At 37.3% G+C, this 18,221-nt stretch overlaps 1 protein-coding gene across 2 annotated transcripts in view; it reads right to left on the bottom strand.

The window, feature by feature from the left end:
- ZNF277 (zinc finger protein 277) overlaps window positions 1-18,221 on the bottom strand; it is a 138,687-nt gene that overhangs the window by 42,065 nt on the left and 78,401 nt on the right. Inside the window, exons 2-4 of one of the 2 annotated variants that reach the window (XM_030825965.1) lie at window positions 14,856-15,057; window positions 5,796-5,884; window positions 5,440-5,522 (exon numbers count right to left, since the gene is read on the bottom strand). In XM_030825965.1, coding sequence (XP_030681825.1) covers window positions 5,440-5,522; window positions 5,796-5,884; window positions 14,856-15,057 — 374 coding nt within the window. The remainder of the gene's footprint in view (window positions 1-5,439; window positions 5,523-5,795; window positions 5,885-14,855; window positions 15,058-18,221) is intronic. The other variant, XM_030825966.1, reaches the window with a different exon arrangement.

Below are 18,221 nucleotides of genomic sequence, written 5' to 3'. Positions count from 1 at the left end.
TGCTAAGAGGCATCTTAGTAAGGAAGACAGATTTTAAAATAACTAACTATAATTGAAAAGCCAAATAAAATAGTGTGTCAATAGAACTTAGAAGAGGTTATTAATTTTGACAGGTGGCATATGGGAAACTTTTGGAAAATGTGGCAGTTGAGCAATGCCTTGAGGGTTATGTATCTATACAGGTGGGGGTTGCCATTCCTAGTTCATGAAGCAGAATCCTGAAAGTACCTAACATACTTGATAAACGTGAGAAAAGTAATGTTTATACTACAGTGTAAACTTCACAAGGACAGGGACCATTGCCTGTTTTACCCACTGCTGTATCAGTAGTATTTAGAAAATATCTAGTACAAGATAAATACTTGTTGAATAAACGAATTAATTGGATGCTGGGCAATTTAGGGAAAAGACACTGGAAATGTAGTTTGACCCTAGAAAACCTTAAGAATATGAAGACAATAAAGAACAGTGCAGGTTTTTGAAGCAGAGAATAGGGCCAGGTGCAATGGCTTGCTCTTGTAATTCCAGCATCTAGGAGGCTGAGGCAGGAGGATCCCTTGAGCCCAGGAGTTCAAGACCAGCCTGGGCAATATAGTGAGACCCTATCGCTACAAAAGGATCACTTGACCCCAGGTAACAGAGGTTGCAGTGAGCCACTGTACTCCAGCCTGGGCGACAGAGGGAGATCTTGTCAGAAAGAAAAAGAATAAAGTGATTTATGTTATTTATTAATATTAACAGATAATAATCCATTACTATTAATCAATTAATAGTAACATTAATTTTAATAAGTATTTATTAATATTAAAATTCTGGAGGCAGTGTCAATTGCCTGAAGAGGTGAGTCTATAGCCAAGGTAAGTATGAGTATGGATGTGGGACTTGGGACTCAGCTGGACTTGGTAGGATTTGACAAATGACTTAGATATAGGGGTGAGAAAAAAAAGAATCAATTAAATATGCTTCTAGAGACTTCCAAACTGAGTGACCAGGAGAATGGTGGTGTCATTATGTAATAAAAGGAGAACAGGCAAATAGCAAGTTTTGAGGGAGGAAAAAAATAAGTTCTGTTTTTAGGCATATTAAAGTGCGGACTAGAAATCCAAATGGAAAAGTTTCACATGAGGAAACACGGATTTGGGGCTCAGAAGTGAACCAGGATGAAAGCTATGGATGAACTCAATTAATGAATATTTACTCTGACTGCCGACTCTGCACCAGCACTAACATTTAAGCCATAGGCATAATAGTGGTAGTTACACGGATGTGCATGCCCTGAATGGGGGATAAGATCTTGAGAAAGATACAAATATATATTTAAGAGAAAAGAGGGAAAAGAACCACTGGACAAGACTAAGCTAGATTGATGAGAAATAAGAAAATGACGCACCAAGATCAAGTGAGAATTTTTAAAGGAAGCTAAAGGGAAGAAGGTGTTCAAGCTATTGAAATCCTCGAGAATCTTCCTAATTCTGTAGTTTCCTTCAGAATATGGATGAAAATATTCAAAGAAGTGTCAAGTAGGAATCAAGCTCTTCAAAAAGAAAACTGGGAACACATACAAATCTTGCAAATGTCAAGAAACCAGCGAAATCTCAAAGAAAGTGGAAAAAGAAATATGATTCTAGCATAAAATCTGTTACTGTAACTTTCAGTGAATCATTTAAACTCTATATACCTCCAGCCACTCACACAGAAAACAGAGTTTTGTCTGTTTGTTTAAAATGAGGTTTGGGGAAAAATAACAATATGAACTTAGGAGTACAGGGAGGACAAGGAAGGATGTTTAAATATAAGACCCAGTTTCTGCCCTTAAGTTACAAAGTCATTTTGAACTAAGAGCAAACCATACAAAGGTACTTAAACTATATGCTTTACCTAGAGTTCCACATGAAAGAATAAATATTGAAGAATAATACATATGCAAATCATCGTTAATGCAAATCAAGTCAGCAAATGCCCTACTAATACTCTAGTTTGAGGGTTCTTCCTCGTGGACGTGAGTTGAGATCCTCAAGATCCTCAATTCAAGGTCTTTGAGTTGAAATATTGAGCTGCGGTCACTCAAACACTGACTACATTATACATCCATTATCATAAAGCAGTTTGATTGGTTTAAATTACATGTTTTAGAAACTAGAATGAAATTCTGATTAATAAAAAATTGTTTGATAAAGTATAATTAGTAGCAACATAAGGAAAAAACCACCAAGCTGTGGTAGAGTGAGTGACTTCAAAACCCTCTGGCTGTAAAATCTTCCTAGGATGAGTTCCTGCACACTATGGGCCAAGGGCATAAACATCTTCAAGAGTTCCAATGCATGATGAGAAAGTGCCTCTCAGAAATGGTATGCCAGTTTACATTCTTAAAAGCAGCTGAAAAAGTACTTGTCTCTTAACATTCTTGCCACCATTTAGTACTATTATTTTCAAATCCTGTTAACTTGACAGAAGAAGAAAAAGTATACTGTTACTTTTGTTTCTTTTAATGATTTAGACTTCTTTCTGGACATGCTTCTTACTGATTTGTAAAGTTCTTTCCATATAGAAGAGATAGATCCTATAATCATTGCTAACGCCCACAGAAGAATCACCCACACTAACCTCATGCTTCCACACTATGTAGCATAAAATTGTGATGAACTGGCTGATGGCAAATTCAGCCTGTCTTTCTGCTGTTTGGCGAGTCTTTTTTAACTTTTTGTTGATCCTCTAATCAGAATTCCAGTGGCGGGCTATTGTAAACTGCCTCTGCTTTCCCTGAACTTCAATCCAAGCCTGAATCCCCTCCCTACACAGACTTGTCAGACGATGAGCACCCAGGACAGAGAGATTCCCAGAGCCTAGAATAATAGTACCAGACACATGAGAGGCCAAATAATTACTACGCTGGCATGGCAAGGCTTAAAAGGCATGTACCTGGAACATTTGGTTTGAAACTGTAGCTCTGCACCTCATTCACTATGTGTTCCTGGGCAAATTAAGCTTCCGAGGCCACATTTTACTCATAAATAGAACGGCATTTAATAGCCACCTCACAGGGTGCTATGAAGCAAGAACCAAATCCAAGGCATGGCTTATGGATGGTCATCAGTCATTGTTAGCTTACTTCCAATCCCCAAGTTGGTCTAGTCTTTCTCAGGATTTGACAGCTTGAAATGGATTTATACACAGCTACATTTACTCTTTTCTTCATGTCACTGATGGGCAATGAGGGCACATTAATGGGTCTTTATTAATACAAAGTCAAGTTTCTGGCACTGAAGGACTTCCACAATTTAGCTCCATTTTACCTCTTCAAATTTATCTCATACTCCTCCCCATAAAAATTTTTCTACCTAAGCCAGAGTAGACTTTTACTCGATTTTCCTGAACACACCTTGAACATTTAGATGCATATGTATCTTTCTTCCCTTCTCTACAACTCTCTTAACTATCCAAATCCTTCTCATTGTTAAGACACAGCATTATTACTGTTACTTTTATTGGCTAATATTTATTAAGTGCCTTCTATGTGCCAGGTCGTGTTCTAAGTGTATTACATGTCACTTAATCTTCATAAGCCCTGCAAGATATTTTATCATTATCTCTATCACCAAGATAAGAATACATATTTATCTTTCTTCTCTAAGTAGACCGTACACTCTTGTATGATATGGACTATGCCTTGTACTCTTGTACTTCTTTGTATAGGCATCTACTTAAGCAGAAATTCAACGAGCATGTATGGATTAACTGCCTTTTCATTCTCATTTTGTTTCTGTAAGCTGGCATAATGCTCACTTCCATTAAATGTATCACTATCAAACTGTAAAGTAAAAAAGGTAACTTAAATGCAGTATATGTAGGTATTTTTAGAGACCTGAGTCCATCTGCAGACACATCGTACAGATTCTGCATGCTAAAGAGCAAGAATGGCTGAAGTAGTAGGGTTTGAGTTCTTATAAATAAATCCTTAGGACTACTAGGATCATGACATCTTTTGATCATTCTTAAGGCCACTGTTAGCAACAGTGAGAAAATTCATGTAAATTGGAAATTATGAATAAGTGCACGCAAATAACATTCATAAGACATGACAGTAAATTTAGCCTTGTTTTGCAGATTTCATAAGACACTGCTATAAGGAGAGAAGAGAAACTCAGGAAGTCCTGTTTCTTTACTGCAGTTGTTGTACAGGAAAAGTGTAACTTTTCTTACATATAAATCAACATCCAAGGGTATCACCTTCCCCTACTGGAAGAAATAATCATTTGGGATGTCTACAAAATAAAATGTGCTTCCAGGGACTTTCTTAAATTATATGACTATGGTAAATAGTGTTTATTTTTCTCCTAGATCTCTTGAGGATATAGCACAAATATTTAAATCATTTCTCTCTCTTATAACATATTTAGCTAAGTCCAAAGATACAAGAAAGACTTATAAGAAATCACTAAAGGAACATTAAGTCAACTTCAAGTAATAGTCGAGATTAAATCACAAATAATGGGAACCCATGTACTTTTAAACAAAATTAACAATTTAAAAAATTACTTTCTAATTAACTTATGAAAATAAAAATTTTCAGCCGGGCTCACGCCTGTAATCCCAGCACTTTGGGAGGCTGAGGCGGGTCAGGAGATCAAGACCATCCTTGCTAACACGGATGAAACCCCATCTCTACTAAAAATACAAAAAATTAGCCGGGTGTGGTGGCAGGTGTCTGTAGTCCCAGCTACTCGTGAGGCTGAGGCAGAAGAATGGCGTGAGTCCAGGAGGCGGAGCTTGCAGTGAGCCAAGATTGCGCCACTGCACTCCAGCCTGGGCAACAAAGCGAGACTCCATCTCAAAAAATAAATAAATAAATAAATAAAATAAAAATAAAAAAATAAAATAAAAATTTTCATGCTTGTATGTGCTGTTATCTTTTTTAAAGGCTAAAGATGCTGAGATTTTCAAATTAGCTTGCTTATGGTTAAGGCTGAAAACCAGAAAGGCTACTTTGTAGATTAAACCATATGCTTAATTCATAAAGGGAAATAAAAAAAATGCTAGTGCATAGCACATTCCAGTGAAGGGGAGAAAAAAAGGTTAATCAATTCAACTCAATTTTAGCTGAGGGCATTTTTCCACGACTACTGAACCCTAGCATGTGTCTGGCAGCTAAAATTACACTAAAATGTGTAAGTTCTGTTGTTATTTTAGAGATAATCCAGGAAGTAAAACAAAGCCAAAAATTCTCTCTGCGTTTTTAACATAAAATGCTTTAATTTTCAGTCAAGTGTATACTTTTTTTTTGTTTTAAGACCTTTTTGTATTGTCTCCTCTTTTACATATGTTTGAAAGTTTCCATAACAAAAAGTAAAAAAAAAAAAAAAGAAAAAAAAACCAATATGATTTTATATGTATTTATATGTATTTTCAAGACACTATTCACCCTTTAAAAACAATTCTTACCAGTCTCTGTTTCTGAAGCTCTTCTCTAAGAATTCTATCTTCTGGTAAAACGTCACATAACAAAAAATAATTCTCTTGTTCTTCTGTTGAGAGATTAGGAAAACAAATAAGAAAAAAGATATTAACCATTTTTTTTCCAGGAAGGACTTATTTCTTAAAAAATACAGATGTGTGTGTCTATTAGGATCTCTTTGGCATAGAACTGTTTTAGCTTTATTCAAGTTAGGCAAAATAAACACATCAATTTAATTTTATCTATCATGAAAGTAAAAGCAATTCTAATATAAGACAGTAAGATTATTCCTTTGAATATTTATACTGTAGGGAAAAAGATGGTAGCCAGGATGCACACTTACCAAATGGAGCAGTAGAATTAATTCTTATCACACTACAAAAATCTGTGATGGGCTGTTCAGTGAACCTTTTCCTCCAATATAAAATGTACCTTAGAACAATACAAAATAAGGAATGATGAGAAGATTCAATATACTATTTGCTTTAGAATGACAGGAATCTATAAGCACATTCAATTATCCCAAAGCAACAAATCAAATGTTAACTTAAAACTGCTTTTCTAGCAGTTTTTTGTGAATACAAAGGCAGTGAAGCATTATAGAAGTATCAAATAAAGATTTAATAAAAAGGAATTACCATGTAAGGGCATGAAAACGACTAAACTCTACTATCCCCAAATTCAATAAACAGACATATAGGAAAGTTAAAATGAATTATTTTTATGTGATAATGAATTTTTCTGAAATATCATCTAAGTTTATGTGTCTTTAAAATACAATAATGATTAAATAGGCTATGACACACTCTGCAATAAAGAGAAAACTAAGTGGTTATCTTATGTGTCAAAAGAACAGAGGTCAGAAGAATAACGCAATGAGAAATCAGTCTAAATTCAATATCAATATAACAAGATAGAAAAATTCCATATGTCCACACTGAGTCTGAAATGAGGCAAATATAGACTTTGGAAAAATAGCCTAACTTACAATTCTTGTATCTAATGAGCAGAGTTAGAAGCAACACACCAGCTAAATTAAAAACCAAGCCTAACACCCAGACCTACATATGTGATGAAAGAGGGAGTAAGATGACAGGATTTAACAAGTGGTTCATCTTTCCATTCATTTAACAAGATTTATATTGGCAACTGCAATCTCATTTATTGAATGGTACCAAGAAGAGAGTGTTATCTTCATAGAGAAAGGAAAAGGAAAGGTTGACTCTATAGCTCCCAATTTAACAGGTCACACAACTGAGGGATAAAACAAGTAACTTACACCAAAGAACCAAAAAAAGAAATGGGACTTATTGAAATAGATGAAGAATATAGGAAAAGTAGAAATTTGGACATTTTAAATGGCTTGACGTAGCACATCTAGGAATGTTTTGGATATAGTAGGTCCACAGTAAATATTTTAAAGAAGTAGAGAATTTGAAGATTCCTGTAAAGTTCTCTAAGTAGTCCCCAATTCCCAATATTTTGTCTCCTTTTTATTATTAATTTTTTTTCTTAACATTAATTTTCCAATCCCATGGTGCTCTATGGAAAGGGCATTTGTGTATTAGAAGTCTGTGCTGGAGAGAGGTCTGGGAGAAAGAGAGAAACATGACATGAGCTGACATCAAATAAAAATACACTGAATGAATATAGAATATGTAAGAAAAAGAAGTCAATGAATAGTGTATAAAAATAGAATCTCATGTTTAAGTTTTTCTTCTCCTGTACAACCACAGTGTTAACTTTGATGGGTAAGTAAGGGGAGAACCCTTTCCTTATAAAACAGTGCTAACTTTTATTCTAGGAGATCTTAAAATGGCAATCTTAAGCTCCTATTGAGCCTTAAACCACAAATACATAAATGATGCACCCTACTCCTTGGCTAACTCACTGGCTTCCATATTAGAAATCTCAGAAAAAGGCAAGTGCATATTGGATCCATCACAGCAGATAGAGAAAAAGTACCCACAAAAGGCTGGGACATTATTTCCTTAGCCATCCTGGGCCAGCTTCAACACCTTGTACTCCTTGGTCTACTACATGGCTACTCCTAATCTCTATCTTTCCATTCCTCACTGGTTGCTTTCCCCACCACCTCATGGTAGAGAGGAAAAAAGGGGAAAGAGAAGACAAGAGGAGGCTTAAGAGAATAAAAATGACATTCCTAGTCCTTTTCTTATTCTCCCCCAAGCACATTTTCTATTACAAAGTGGTAACAGGGATGAAGGAACACAGTAGAACCTGTATTAGAGATGTCAAAACAGAAGATGGATTATTCCTCTAAATTGAAATATAGACATCTATTTTCATGATTAATCAAATTTATACATGGCAGAACCAGGTGCTAAGATAACTGACTTCAAAAGACAGGAAGGTCAACTTCCCTCTGGAGGTTCCTTATGGCTACTGCTAGAATACACCAAGGAGAGGATCATCAGTCCTGGTTGCCACTCCATTGAGGACTATCTGGATGGTATCCTCTAGACAAAACGGAGAATAGTGGTCAGCCCTATATAGTTAGTTCCATTTTGGGTCTAGAGCCTGTTGAAAGGCAGTGATAACTCCTTGAATACACAGACTACTTTACTTTGGAAAATGTTCACAATCTTAGAAAAATATCTGTGTGAAACCATGTGGAACAGATGACCAGGTAAGAGCTTGGATCCTCGTGAACAGACTGCTCTTTGAATTATTAATGACTTTTTTTTTTGAGATAAGATCTGGCTCTATTGCCCAGGCTGGAGTGCAGTGGAGTGATCTCAGCTCTCTGCAACCTCTGCCTCCTGGGCTCAAGATATCCTCCCCACCTCAGCCTCCCGAGTAGCTGGGACTATAGGCACGCACCACCACGCCCAACTAATTTTCCTATTTTTTTTGTAGAGATGGGGTTTTGCCATGTTGCCCAGGCTAGTCTTGAACTCGTGAGCTCAAGCAATCTGCCCGTCTTGGACTCCCAAAGTGCTGGGATTACAGGTGAGAGCCACCGTGCCTGGCCAATGACTTTTTTTTTAATGGACAATCAATATTGTTCCTTGCTTATCTGCACAGATCTTATGATAGAAGCAGTTTTGCTTTTTAAATTAAGACAGTGGTCAAAGTATCATAGTTGATGTATTAATTACCACCCCAGAGGCAATGGTGAATAGAGAAGCAAGGACTTTGAATTCAAAGGTATGAACCTGAATTTAAAGTTATTTAATCTTTCTGAAACTCAGTTTATTCATGTGCAAAATAAATTCTTGATAATTAAATAGAATAATGCATGTAAAGCACACTGTCCAAAATTCTGGGTGTTTAATATATATGACAGTTATTACTATAAGAAAAAGTAACATATTTAAATAAGACTAAGGTAGTGAAGAATTTATGTTTACCCCAGGGAAATAATGAGACACACAACAAAAACAACAGTAACATTTCAGCAAACATTTGATGAAAAAGACAAAATAGTTATATTAATAGCGTCAGAGGGCACATATAGGTGGCTAAAGTGGTAGAAGAGAAGAATGATGATAGTGACAATAATGACAATTATTAGCAGCTACCATTTAATGACTCCTTACTTGCCCAAGGTCAATTAAAATGTTAGAATTGCGATGTGAACTTTGTCTCTCTGGCTCCAAGGCCAAACTCAATCTTCTTTTTTTTTTTTTTTTGAGACGGAGTCTTGCTCTGTCGCCCAGGCTGGAGTGCAGTGGCGCCATCTCGGCTCACTGCAAGCTCCGCCTCCCGGGTTCACGCCATTCTCCTGCCTCAGCCTCTCCGAGTAGCTGGGACTACAGGCGCCCGCCACCACGCCCGGATAATTTTTTTTGTATTTTTAGTACAGACGGGGTTTCACCGTGGTCTTGATCTCCTGACCTCGTGATCCGCCCCCCTCGGCCTCCCAAAGTGCTGGGATTACAAGCGTGAGCCACCGCGCCCGGCCTCAAACTCAATCTTCTACAACACAGTTCCTCTAGTGTCATGTGGGGACGAATCGGTACAAGAAATGCAGAAAAGGGAAGGCAGGGACAGGAAAGAGCCCCTACAATTAAAGTTGTAATAGAGACTTAAAGCATTTTCTTCCCCTCAGAGACCAATGAGGTCACATAGAATGCTTTTTGACAAGGCAGAACCAGAAGTACAGAAATGAAGTCTGAAGAGAAAGAGAATGTTTTCCCTTTCTGAAAGGCATACTACTTAACAGTAGCCCTCAGTCTGAACTGCTCCTAAGTTGCTACCTAAGGGCTGAAAATTGATAGCAACTGTTTGGGGCTGTTTTGGAACTGCTTAACTAGGCAAGGAAAGGGTGCAGAGAAGTTCCACTACAGAGGTAACAGGAGCCTGATTCCAATAGTCAGTGGGTCTCAGTTTCCAAAAACTTCTATGTTTGAGTACTGTCTCTTTGATGTCCGAAGAGAAGAATCACATGACATACTTATTTTCCATCAGAGTTTACTTCAAGGTGATATGCACAAGGGAAGAAATTACTGACATCAATTAACTTAGAATCATGGGGAGATTCTGTCTGGCAGAACCTCAGTTGCCCTCCTCAAATAGGAAGTGTTTCCCATGGGATAAAGCAGGTAATAGGTTGGTCCAAGAGGAACAAAGTTGTCATTTGAGTGTTCTCTTCCTAACCAAAACTTAGGTGACAACAACATCAAAGAAAAAAAAATCATCTGTTACAAAGCAAAATATAACCATAAACCACCATACAACTTAAACACATAAAGTTAGGCATCATGTCTTACTGTGGTATACTATAGACATCAACAACAACAGACATTTGACCTATGTCTAAATTTGAGTAAAGAAACATCCTAGTCATTACACACATAATAGTGGTTTTTAAGCTTATAATTAAGAGGTGTCAATATATACATTTCCTTTCGGATGGTACAGGCATTCAGATAAATTGTAATCAACTGAGTGATAGAATAAAGATAGCAGATCTTCAGTACGTGCTTCTTGTGGCATTTTTTCCCACTCACTAGAACATATTGTTCAAATTTAAGAGCTCATTTAGTACTTCTCTTCTGTATTTTTCCTACTTCTCTAGTTTACTGAAAGCTACAATTGCAGCTACTCAATATATAAAGCCCACTAAGAAATAACATGTGGTAGGAACTCTATTTGGATGAGTTATCAAAGTATTTCATACTTCATTAAAAATCCATAAAAGTAATTACTAGGTCATCAGCAAATACTTTTTTTCTTCCAAAGGAACTTCAAATCATGTCTCACGGAATTGTCTCACAAAAAATCCTTGTTGCAATATCTTGCCTGCCCACCCCCACTGTAATTGGTATGGTTATTGACATAGGTATAAAGGTTTGAAATACGGTTGTTAATTAAGTAGCAGTGAATGTGTGGAATTTAATATAGAAAAGGGTAAGAAATAAGAAGTTAACATTTATTTTCCAGAGCAATTTTATCTACTGAATAAAGCTAGCAAATAGCTCAGTATAAATAACTATGTTAAATGGACTCAATGGAAAGATTTTTATTTTTGTTTTTATTTCTTCTGCCCCAGGAAGTTTTACTGTTATTTTGTTTCATAAAAAAATATATTTAGTATAAAAACTTATAGCTTACTTCTTGTAAACCACAAGGTAAGTCCATCTCTTATTTATTATCATCTTCGTTACCTATTGTACTCAAAAGCAACAATTCCTCTTGAGTTCTGAGTGAATGTGTTCATGCCAAGTGAACCTCTGATGTCCCCTCCTCCCAAACCTACACCTTATACCTTGTCTTCTAAAATTAGAAACAAGTTACATGATATTGAGAAGATTCCAACTTAACTTTGACCGTAACAATCAATACTTGGATTGTTTGGGAGAGGAATTTTTAGTTTCCTTAAGTAGTAGGAGGTTATTATCTAAAGAAGACTGGATATAGTCAAAGGTATTTAAAAGCAACAGAGTTTACTCAGATACATGCCTGATCAATTAGAATTAATCACATTTATACTTGCTGAGAGTGAAAATTTTACTTAATTAGAAGGACAGCTGACAAGGAAAATCTAGGTTTCCATATTTCAAATATATGTTAATGGTACACTTTAAAAAGCACTTATATCAGATATGCATCCTTTTCTTTTTAATTAAAGCATCCATTTTACTGTATATCTGCATTTAGAGCATGAATAATCCCAACATTTAATTACTGACTCCTAAGTCCCGAGACCTAGTAAATAATTTAATTTTCCTGCCCCCGTATGGATAATAAGATAATGAGATTAATAACAATGATACAAATAGAGAGATTGATTAGTACAAATATAGCTACTTAACTATGATACAAAAGCACAAAGGAGAATACAAACTCTGATTCAGACATTCCTCACACACTTTACGGGCAGAGGAGAAAGAAAAATCTTAAACTATTCAATTATCACTGGTAGTTAATAATATTCTTCTGCAATTCCTGAAAGAAAATTTGTGTTTATATGATAAAAGGGAATAAAAGAATAGTTTCATGGCCAGGCACAGTGGCTCACACCTGTAATCCCAACACTTTGGGAGGCCGAGGTGGGTGGATTGCTTGAGCCCAGGAGTTCTAGACCAGCCTGGGCAACATGGTGAAACCATAAAAATCTAAAAACGTAAAAAATTAGCCAGGGGTAGTGGTGCATGCCTGTAGTCCCAGCTACTCAGGGAGGCTGAGGTGGGAGGATTGCTTGATCCAGGGAGGTGGAGGTTGTACTGAGCCGAGGTCGTGCCACTGCACTCCAGCCAGGACTCAAAAAGAAAAATAAAGGTTTTGTATTAAAGAAAAGCTGACTAATAGAAGCCTTAGGAAAGAATAACCCATGTAGTATTTCTTTCAATGGTTGAGTATGAATTAGAAGATCTCTAGCCTAAGAAGTGTCTGAAACAAAATCAACAGATCTAACCACATATAACTGGGTTGCATATGAGAAAGCTCCCAGAATACTCCAAGAATAAAGACATATACACACATATATTTTAATTGAGAATAAAGAATAACAAATGATAATGAGGAGCAGAGAGTATGTCCTATGAAAGCATGTAAGGAATTAGTTTATTTTACCAGTTGGCAATATATATCATTCAATTAACTCTCCTCCTATCTCTGCTCCCTGATAAGGCAACACCAAAATCTCTTCAAAAATAGTAGTGCTGAGTTGATATAAGGCAACATACACAGAAGGCACATGGTAAATATTCAGTATTGGCGCTAGGCAATAAGGACAGAGATGAAGGCTAGAGAATAGTTATCATTACCCCTGTGGGTATGCTGGCTATTCCAACTTAAACTATCTTTCCAAAAGTTTAGATTATTTGGAAACTTGAATGAAATTTTCTCAAAAGCTACATTTTACAAACGATAATTAGGTTTTTAGATTAGCATAAATACAAACAGAAAACTCAAACGATAGCTGCAGAAAACTAAGATTTCAAATATACCTTTGGTAATAAAAATACAAATAAAATTTTGCATTTTATCTACCATTTATCAGATACACATTATGTCTTAGGCACTAGCAGATGCTACACGTACTCTTCCTTTTTTTTTTTTTTTTTTTTTTAAGAAAGGGAGACTGCCACATGCAGCACTTCATTTGGATGTGTCTGGAATCTTGGAAGCTTGACTACCCTATGTTCTCCTACAAACGGACTTGAGAGCTTGTCTGGAGGTTCCAGCAGGGAAGTGCAGCTACTCGTATACCCTTGACGAAAGACTGGTCCTCTTCAGTGGAGATGGTTGTCCTCTTTGACTCAGAACACAGCTTTGGGAGGCATGAACACGGAGTGGTGAGGGAGGAAGGGGACAGATACTTAGCCAGCCAGATCAGCCAAATCACCCTGGCGATTAATGGGGTGACAGATGTCACAGCCAGATCGCCCTCACATTCCATACTTTGTTTTATGTAATATTCAATAACCGTGAGGGCTGGCATTACCCCCATTTTATAGATGAGAAAATCAACGCTTAGAGTAGTTAGGTAGCTTGGCAGGAAATCACAAGATTAGGAAGTGTGAAAGCCTGCATTCAACCCCAGGCTTTCGTACTTTCATAGTCAGCTCTTAATAATACAGCTTGCTGTTTTGCAAGACCTATCGTAAGAAAGAAGTTTGCTAGGAATGTTTTATATGGCCTGGGAGAAACAGAGTTTAGATGCAGGGGTATTCAGTGTCTGGGATACTACAACGTTTTATGGGGAAATCAGGACAGAATACCTCAAAATGGGATCTTACCAGATACACCAAATTTTATGCTTTCAGTAACTATACAAGGAAGGTATTTCTCTTGGACAACTACTTCCAGAAATTATAAATTGGGAAAAAAGGAATCAACCTCATCACAACACTTAAACTGAGATTTGTTTGGGCAATATCCTTTTGGCTTGAAAGGCTCCAAGGATCCCATTTCCAAACACCGCCTTTTGAGTGTCCTGTTGCCAAGTCCATTCTGGAATTACTGGAAGGACCCACTCAGACAATGTCTATGGCCTAAAACATGAGACATAATCTGGGAGACATCAGTAAGATCTACAACGTCATGGAATACTGCAAAGTGAGTATTATCTACTCTTTGGAAAGTTCATCTCTTTAGAGAACTTATAGAAAATAAATTAGTACGTGACATTCTCAAACTTACAGACTCAAGAAAAATAATGCAAAGATTTTTTCAAAGTCTAAGAAGTTGGCTGGGTGCAGTGGCTCATGCCTGTAATCCCAGCACTGTGGGAGGCTGAGGCGGGCAGATCACCTGAGCTCAGGAGTTCAAGACAGGCCTGGCCAACATGGTGAAACCCCATCTCTACTAAAAATACAAAAATTAGCTGGGCATGGTGGCAGGTGCCTGTAATCCCAGCTACTTGAGAGGCTGAGGCAGGAGAATTGCTTGAACCTGGGAGGCGGAAGTTGCAACGAGCTGAGATTGTGCCACTGCACTCCAGCCTGGGTGACAAGAGCGAAACTCCATCTCAAAAAAAAAAAAGTCTCAGAAGTACAAAAGAGTTGTAAAGTTTTTTTTTAAGTCTAAGGAGAAACCTGAAAATGAATATGAATTTTCATATTTGTATAGGAATTATTTTATATATAGATTATGTCACTCCTTTAATAAACAATACATTTAATTCTCTTTCTTAAGAGACAGGGTCTCATTCTGTCACCCAGGCTGGAGCACAATGGTATAACCATAACTCACTGTAGCCTCGAACTCCTGGGTGCAAGCAGCCCTCCTGCCTCAACCTCCCAATAGCTGGAACTACAGGTGCATGCCATTGAGCCTAGATAATTTTTAAATTTTGTTTTCAGAGCTGGCATCTTGAACTACTGGCCTCGGGTGATCCTCCCACCTTGGCCTCCCAAAGTACTAGGATTACAGGCATGAGCCACCACACCTGGTCAAATTTAATTCTTTTAAGGACAAAAACAGAACTTACCTTTGGAAATCAGCAACCAACTTGACATCAGCTATGACAATCTTATGCTCAATAATCATGTGCTTCAGAAGTTTGTCTTGTTCAGCCACAGGAAAATGTTCTTCACAGAAAATACAAGGCACAGATGGAGAACCTTCTAAAGTGGTGGTGCCACCTGGACTTTCTGGCAGGGAAAGCGGCTCCAGGATACAATCCTTACTGTCTGGAATAGACAAAAAAAAAAAAAAAAAAAAAAAAAAAAGAAAGAAAGAAAAGCTGAAACCAACTCTTCATATGGATGATTTCCCACCTCCTGCATTAAAAAGATCCTAAAGATATTTACATGTCTCCAAAAAGAAAAATACATAGTGCTAGAGAGTAGGATACTTTATTATCATTTTAAACAGCATTTGTAGCCCAGAGGCAGGGAGTATTGCAAAGCAGCTCAAACCCCTCATTTGCTTGCTTGAATGGGGGAAACCCATTTGTCAGGGCAGCTGTTCAAGCCTTCTTCTTGGACACTGGCCAATGGCAGCAATTTCCGGGGTACTTGCAAGGGGGAAGGCTGAAACACTCTGGGTTAAGGTTCTAAGGCTCACTTGTGACCTATGGCTGAGAATCATCACACCAAGGGAATAAATGGTATACATTAAGGTTGCAGATGATGCCAGGCCTGTCTTTTAAGCTGCTTCCTGTCGCATCCGCAAACTCTTTCCTGTTTCTGATTATTTGTCACAAAGAAGAACAAAGCTCTCTGCTGGGTAGACACAGTATGTGCTGGGTGGCCCTCATGGCAATTTTCTATGTTGACTTACGTTTATCACTTGCTTGTTACACAATTATGCATTACAATTCAGGCTTCTGTGAACAAATAGATAACTGCTCAATCACTAGACATATGTGATGTGGTAAACATTTTTCCTGGCTATGTTATTCCTCTTCCTAGCATCATCTACAGTATCTTTAAGAGCTGAAGTGTGTAAAGTCTATGTCTCTCATTTCAGAGCCTAAAACCACAGCCAGTTGTGACAGTAGCCCCCTTTAGTCTGCCAGAGTGGACGTCTAGACCTGTCAGCTTATACAACAGGCTATTTAGTAGTTAGTAATCAGGAAACTGGGGTAAAGAAACTAGGGTAAGGCCTCTGGCATTTGCAAAAAGGCAGGCAACCTTCAGAAAGAAAAGAACCTTCTTCAGAAAGAAAGACACAAAAACTATGCCACAGACAAGTATTCAGAATTAGATTAATATTAGTTCTCCCGTTTAAGTTTCCTATTTTTTTTCCCTTACTTTATCTTCTTTTTAAAGGCATTCTTAATTTATGAATTAATTGAATCAGTCACTGGTACACTGGTGACCATGGCTTAAGAATTATGTAAGTGTGGTGGCTCAAGCCTGTAATCCCAGCACTTTGGGAGGCAGAGGCGGGCAGATCACGAGGTCAAGAGATCACGACCATCCTGGCCAGCATGGTGAAACCGTGTCTCTACTAAAAAAATATAAAAATAAGCTGGGCGTGGTGGTGCACACCTGTAGTCCTAGCTACTTGGGAGGCTGAGGTAGGAGAATTGCTTCAACCCAGGTGGTGGAGGTTTCAGTGAGCAGAGATCATGCCACTGCACTCCAGCCTGGTGACAGAGCGTGACTGTGTCTCAAAAAGAAAAAAAAGAAATTATATAAGCAATGTAAGAGGGCAGCATTCATTCATTCACTTAACAAAAATCAACTGACTATCTACGGAGATGTTCAATGTTGCATGATGTTCATTGCTACCAAGGTTAAAGTGCTCACAGTCTGTTTGAAGGTACAAGTAAGTTAAAAATATAAAGAGATGGAGAATGTACAGGGTTTACAGGAGCAGCGGTTGAGGGAGTCACTTAACTGAGCTGGAGAAGGAAGGTGTCCCATAGAAGAGGGCCTCTAATACATCACCCAAACATACTCTAGTCACACTAAAGTATGCTAAATCAAACTGTTTATCTTTGCTCACAAAATTAATATCAGAGAAGGTGAAAACACATAGGATATACATGACAGTACGGAGAATATTTAAAATACATAAGCCCTTTAGAAGCACTATTAACAAAACTGGTGTTATCAATTACTATATTTATTAAATTAGGTAATGAAATCAAGCAATTCTGGAATTCTACAGTTCTTCAGTTGTAGGTTATATTTTTTAGTAGTAGATTAACTTTCGTAGGAATTTAAACTCAAATGTGAAAAACAGAATGGGGGAAAGAGAGATAAGTAATATACTTATGAAACTCTATGATAGCATTTTACATCCACTAGTATAAAGCTACAAAAGGCAGCATATTCTAAATAAAGGTAACATTAGTAAATATTACCTGCCATGTAGGAAATAACAAGTACTATATTACATCCTTTCCACAAATTTAATTGAGATACACAGAAATTTATTGGTTTGACTGCTGAAAACAAGCCTATGGTATTAATAATAATAATCAACAGCACAACTAACACTTATCAGCTACTTGCTATTTGCAAATTACCTGCAAAGTGTGTTAGGACATTTTCCTAATTAATTCTAACTATCTTATTCAGTAGCACTACCATAATCCAATCTTCCAGATGACAGAATCAAGATTTAGAAAACTTGACTAAGTTCCCAAAGTCACAATGTTAGTCAGTAGCCTAAACATTCTGAGTTGAGCCTAAACTCAAACACTATGCTATTCTGCTTCCTGTACCAAATGGCATTTCTCCAACTCTGTTTCTTCTTTAGTATGTGTATTTGGTGCTGTGAATTTATATATATACATTTATAAGCTACTTTGTATTTATATGTACTCTGCCAATGTCCTCCAGTCTCCCTAATACCCCATAGCAATTCTTATGCAAATATCAGTAGCCCACATTGTCCAAAAATCACTAGAGTACAGTTCATCTCCATAATTTTATTTTTTCCCAAGGTTTTATTGCAGTCTATTATTCCTCTGTGGTTCACTTGTTTTTCCCTTTTGTATGTCTAATGCTCAGTTTCTCCTTTTTCAAATTATTCCTAAGAGAATGGACCTAAATATTCACACATACAAGAACCAAACTGCCTGTGGTTACTGCAAAGGTCTAGAAACAAAATCATGAATATGCAAATTTCATGCAAGAGAAATTTGTGGTTTGGGAGGTATTAAGTTGTATTTGGGGGCTTGAGTTAGCATGTAACAGAGTCTCACTCTGTTGCCCAGGCTGGAGTGCAGGAGCACAATCTCAGCTCACTGTAACCTCCGCCTCCTGGGTTCAAGCAACTCTCCTGTGTCAGCCTTCCGAGTAGCTGGGATTACAGGTGCCTGCCACTACGCCCTGCTAATTTTTGTATTTTCAGTAAAGACCAGGTTTCGCTGGCCTGGCTGGTCTCAAACTCCTTA

This window comes from Nomascus leucogenys, chromosome 13 (genome assembly GCF_006542625.1).
Source record: "Nomascus leucogenys isolate Asia chromosome 13, Asia_NLE_v1, whole genome shotgun sequence".
Classification (NCBI taxonomy): domain Eukaryota; kingdom Metazoa; phylum Chordata; class Mammalia; order Primates; family Hylobatidae; genus Nomascus; species Nomascus leucogenys.
Note: the sequence above shows the minus strand (reverse complement) of the source record. Positions and strands in the feature narration are given on the sequence as shown.